The 5,980-nt window shown below is 38.6% G+C and overlaps 1 protein-coding gene across 1 annotated transcript; it reads right to left on the bottom strand.

Annotated features, from left to right (window-relative positions):
- Positions 1-1,340: 1,340 nt before the first annotated feature.
- On the bottom strand, positions 1,341-2,864 carry AR781 (DUF1645-domain containing protein). Its single transcript, XM_089154262.1, has one exon. It carries the CDS (start codon positions 2,622-2,624, stop codon positions 1,491-1,493), a length of 1,134 nt encoding a protein of 377 aa, XP_089010388.1. The 5' UTR covers positions 2,625-2,864; the 3' UTR covers positions 1,341-1,490.
- Between the last annotated feature and the right edge of the window lie 3,116 nt (positions 2,865-5,980).

Genomic DNA, 5,980 nt, shown 5'->3' on the forward strand with positions numbered 1-5,980 from the left:
TAAGTTCTTAGTTCATGTATCTTACAATTTAATAAACACGTGTTAAAATAATCAATTTTGTTTTTATTTTTGCCATTTTCCCTTGAATGGTTAATCACCACGTGCTATTAAGACTAAGTAGTTGGTAGTTGAGTATTCATCCCATGGGATAAGACAAGTAGGAACTACCACCTTATCATGCAATTAACAACTAAAACACGTATGATTACTCAAAAGTAGTGCCTACATTTTTGGACATTAGTGTGATTATGGATGATTGGGAAAATTAAACACTAGCTAGGGTTAGTTTTGGAAGAAAAAAAATGCAAACCGCCAAAACCCTAACTCAGAGATGAGACTTTGACTTTCAGCATGGAATCGAAATCGACTGCTCTGATTTTGACCGGTTCAGAGAAACGGATGGAGGTCATTCTTCAAATGAATTTGAACCAATTCGAACCGGTTCTAATATTCTTCCACCAGGAAATAAAAAGAGCGGTTGAAGAAGAAGAAGAAAGTAATACACGCTGCTGTGCTGTGCTGTGCTGTGCTGTGAAGAGTAGAAAATCTTTGTTTAAAGAAAAGAGAATCATAATGATTAAAATCCCTTGTTCATCATTGCAAATTCCCAACATTTCCCTACCAATCTAACACTAACACGATGATTATGGCTTTCTCATGTGACTCTCCTGTGTATCATCATCATTTGGAGCTGCACCTCTCTCAATTACCTTTTCTTTTCTCTTCTCTCTCTCTATGCTTTAAACTAATCCACATACACAAAGCTTTTAATTCCATGATGCCAATATACAGATTCTCATTGGCCAATCTACATACATTAATACCCCATGGAAGCATGCCCTAATATAGAATGGCTCTAAACTTAAAGTACCTTCAATAGAATATAGAATGATTCTAATCCCCTCATGCTGAGAAAAGTTGCATTTTGTAGAGTCGGGCAAATTCATAGCTGCAAAACTTTATGGGTTTACATCTCTCATCATAGATCTTGAGGCGATTAGCAGTCTCTATTTTTCGTATTTTAGATCTACTTAGGAACACCCCGGTGGTTATATATTCTGATCGTTTACATGCCGTTAAGGCCTTAAATGGCCAAGTGCAATGGTTGGATTGGTTAAGTAACGACGTTATCCAAAATATTTTAAAGCTCTCAACTGCTTTTTCCTTTATTAGATTCAGCTTTATTAGCAGATCAACCAATGGCTCCAGGGTCTTTCACCTTAATAGGTCTTATAGCCTGAAGACGGAACTTATCCCCATTAGCTTGCATTGTAAACTCATCTTTGCTTGTCTCAAATCTTCAAGTTGAGTGCTTAATATAATTTCAGCTATGTTAAAGAAAAAAAAAAAAAAAAAAGGTAAGAAAACCGGTTTTCATGTTTTCATATACATACTTAGAAGTTACATTCTTTGATCAAAAGATCAGAAACGTTAAAATTACAGAAAAATAAAAAAAATCAAGAACTTTGCAATCACCCAAGACATCTCTGTTACCCAAAGGTCCTGTTGGTCAAATCATGAAAGGTTGGGTTGAACCCTAAACAACCCAATAGCCCTTGTTTGTAGGGCAAGAAGGTTTTCCTCTTCATTTCCTCGGCAACCGCCCGGTTCGCCTTGTAATGCAAACCGTGAGCCGAATCCGGTCCTCTCCTCCTCGAGGTCGAACCAGACACTGAACCGGAACTATCGGTTGAACGGAAACTGGAGTTCTTCACGTCTTCTTGCAGCGACTGCTGCCTCTGTTTTGGTAAAGCTGTGTATTTCCTCAACGGATCCTTCTCAGATGCTCGACCTTCTGATGCGCTTCGGAACAATAGCAAATCCTTTAGTCTCCATTTCCTAGACCCTTTCAGAGATGAAGTGGAAGAAGAAGAAGACTGTTTCGAAATCGATGGAGTAGGAGCAGTCGATTTCGTGTTCTCTTGCTGTTGTTGTTGTTGCTGCTGCTGCTGCTGCTGCTGCAGCTGCAGCTGTTGTTCTTCCCATGCGAATTCTGAGACCCTCAAGGGAGAGACAGATCTAGCCCCTCTGCGAGCTGAGTAAGATGATGAAATGGGCACTCGTTCTCTTCCTCGGTTTCGATCTAACCCTTTACGTGCTTCTTCGATTGCAGCCGCAAATGGGTCGATTTCCTTCTTCTTCTTCTGTCGTGGCGAGAAGGCTTCGCGGATCATCTTCTTCCCCTGAGCGATTGGTGATCTGGGTGACCTCGGAGACGAAAGATTGCTCTGGTAATCATCACCGAGCTGGAGACGAGGAGGGGGCTTCAGAGGTTTGATGACGCCACCGTCGAAAAGATCCTCAGCAGAAAGAGAGGGTCTTTCCTGCTGCCCACCGAAATTGAAGGCGAAGTCATCGTCTTCGTCTTCTTCGTTGTTGTTATTTTTGCTGGTGGGTTTGGATTTGGGCGTACCTGGCTTCTCTTCCCAGTCAAATGGGATTGCAGAGGAAGAGAAATCATTGAAATCACGGTACATAGCAGAAGCACGAGCAGGGCTGGTGGGAGCGCTGAAGTAGAAATTCCCAAAACTTTTAGGACTGGAAGGAGCACTAATGTAAGGCGTGGAACAACCACTCTCGAAATTGAAATCCATGGCTGGCGAGGGTGGTATTACCACTTCCATGAGCTACGATCTTGGTTGGTTTCTCGTTTCCGTAATAGACTGTTTCCTTTTTTGTTGTCGTGGAGTTCTTTTAACAGAGAAAATAGGAAACAGGGAAGAAGGAGCAGAGCCGCACAAGCGAAAATAATAGCAGAGAAGATTGACTGACTGACCAGAGTCGCTAAGGCTAGCTTTCAAGAACTTGCAGAGAAGGATAGAAGGGAGGAAGGAAGAAAGCCCTTCAAGGGCTCATTAATGGTGTGAATGTGTGATGCAGTTATAAAACAAAGGGCCGCCTTTTAATAAGTAGTCAACACTGATGCTGCCGTCATCTTCTCCTTCCTCTGTTCTTCTCTCTCTCTCTTTTTTTGTAGTTATTAGTTTTGAAAAATCTCTTTGTACAGGTTTGAAATTTAAAACAGATGTGATGGCGACATGAAAGCAGGCTAATTGGATTTTGGTAGATTGAAAATATATCAGAGAATTTAATGACTCTCACATTAATATGAATTGACATAACTAGCCATATTATTCTTATTTATGCCAATTGCCAAGCCATGCAAGACTCAAGAGACGTGCCAGTGAAAATTCCAAAAATAAATTCATTTGAATAAAATACTTTTAAAAATATTCTATTAGGTAATTTTTTTCCATACAAAATGAGTTGATATCGGCCCTATCGGGTGAAATTTTGAGTTTTATATGGGCCCACACTGTGTGGTGTAAAAGCATAACTTCTTCGATCAAGAGATAATCCAAATTTCAAAATCTTCTTCTTCAGCATGAATTTTTTTTTTAATTTGAGGTTTATCTAAGCTAATTTACGTGTACTTTGAATACATTCTTATAATAATTTTTTTTATATATTTTAAATATATTATTAAGAATAATTAATATGCATCCTCTCCTTAATCTTGGAATGTAGTGAATCAGAATGAACATTTCATGTGTTGTTTGTTACTCTTCCTTTCAAACCAAGAACATATGGAGATGATTGATTGGAGGTTATTTAGTATTTATCATGATGTGATTATCTGTAGTTAGTAAGTGTGACACATCATACGTGCCTTGATTAGTGTTCCGTTTCGTGCTATCTCTTGCTATTCTTTTCAAAGTAAGATCATATGGGGATGATTGATCGAAGATTGTGATGTAATTATCTATAGTTAGCAAGTATGATACGTCATATGTGTCTTGTTCGGTTTTCCGTTTCATATTTAACTTGCTTTGATAAATTTTATGTTAATATGAAGAAGAAAAAAAATTGTAAGATCTATCAGGATAGTGAAGGGCTTTACCATGACATACGATCTCAACCAGTGACAAATACAACTTGGATAAGTAAGATTACTTTGCTTGTATTGTTTTGTTGGATAAGCAAAATAGGAAAAGTCATAGTTCGCTTATAAATCAATTCTGTCTATTATTTTTCCTTTAATTTTATCACTTTTTTTCTTACGTTATTTCAAGAAGGAAAAAAATAATACGTGAGTTTTAAGTCTACATGGGAAAACAAGGAGAGTATATACATAACGTTATGGTTGTTTTTTGGTAATAGATAACATTATGCATGGTTAACATGTATAAACTATAGATTAGTAATTACACAAATTTATATCTTGGGTAACTCACGCCATCCATCTCCATCTTCTTTTGTGTTATTTTTGTTCATGTTTCATGCATGAAGAGTTTTTCCCTTTGAGGTTTAGGAGGTAAGGTAGTTAGTTTATCTAAGTTAGTTTTATGATAGCAATGTGTTATCTTCCATTCTATTTGATGCACGAAGTCTTGTAAATCCTACCGTTGCTGCAATATAAACACAAGAATAACATTTCCACCCAAATTTTTTGAAGGTGCATTCCTCTAGCAATCTTCAAATCAACAATAAGAACTTCAAACTAGGTTGTAGAATTACTGTTAGTGCCAATGAACCTTTGAAAACTTGATACCACTTTAACATGTTCATTGCATTCGAACAATCTTCATTGTAGTTATCTTCCCCTATAGACAATAACTATTCAAACATGTCTGGCTTTCTCTCCACCCATCTTAGATTATGTTTCTCCTAAATCTGCCCCTTCATGCGTACAATCTCTTGAGAAGATAAGACCTAGAGGTATCAGTGGGTGAGTTTCCTAAGGCAAACAGTTGGACTTCTTCTTCAAGGGGGTGGATGCTATTCTTCAGACGGATCTCGACGAGGACACAAAAAGTTTGGTAATCACATATCAGTCAAGCTGCACAATATTCATGCTGGGCTGGGATGGTTGAGCTTCTTGGTTGATGTCTGTTATGTTTTGACTCGAATTCTTGTAACCGATTTGGAAGATAGACCCGTACTGACATATTTTGATGGGCGACTCAAATGACCTGTTTGCAGAGATATGTGGCGGAAGCGGAGGGCCTAGGCCGATTACCTGATTGTATATACATTTATCTTATGTTCGCCTACCACATAATTGAGAGATTGAGATTTTCGATTGGAGTTTTGGGTGAGAGTTCTTATAACAGGCGTTCTTGGCAATTGATTGTGAGATCTCCTTCTGTTCTTCTTCTACAAAGTGAGAAATCTCTCATTCTTTTCCTGTAGACCTAGTATACCACATTGGTATATGTGAACCATGGTAAATCTCTTTGTGTTTTCGTTTTTGATTCTTTTTTCAATTCGCTATTTCTTGGTGTTTGTTCTAACAATGCCTGTCCCGATGATGTATGGGCCAGATCATGGATTTGCTTGGGTGTTTTTGCCCTCCGGGCCCGCCAAACACCCCGGCGCCGGCAGGAGGGGGCCGAATGTGTGTGGCCACGAGGTCCTATCTCAGCTATCTATTTGAATATATCCTTGGTCAGGGTGGGGTTTGGGAGTGAATACCATGTGGAGTTTGGTTCCTGCTCCTTTGCGGGTCGGATCGGGTAGTGTTGTTTTTGTTCACCCTTAAACTAGGGTTAAAAACCACCATGTATGTTTCATAGGAGTTGTACCCTTGACTTACTTCCCCACCTCCAATTACTGTGTACCTCCATAATTTCCAATCTCTAGCTGTTCAATTATTTGTTAGCAGCTAGTCGTTGATAGTTGGTGCTGTCGGTGTATTTACTTTTGGACATCCAACCACACCCATGAGAGTTGAACATTCTTTATTTCTCTCCATCTCACTCATATGCTTAAATAGTTATCTCCAAGTTTCATTATTATTTTAAGTAACTATTATTACATGTGGGTTCAAAAGTATGTTCACGTGTTTCAATTAACTATCTACTTTCTAATATAATTTTCAAAACTAAGAACCTGGGGGAGAGAGAGAGAGAGAGGAGACGTAGTACGTCAATGGTGATTGCTTGTAGGGTTGGTTTCTAAGGTAGGTTACAAAGGCGAA

The sequence above is a fragment of the Hakea prostrata genome, chromosome 4, assembly GCF_041222555.1.
Source record: "Hakea prostrata isolate BN-2017 chromosome 4, UWA_Hpros_2, whole genome shotgun sequence".
Lineage (NCBI taxonomy): Eukaryota > Viridiplantae > Streptophyta > Magnoliopsida > Proteales > Proteaceae > Hakea > Hakea prostrata.

Coding starts and splice junctions, on each gene's coding strand:
- AR781 (XM_089154262.1), bottom strand. CDS start 2,624: ATGGAAGTGGTAATACCACCCTCGCCAGCCATGGATTTCAATTTCGAG.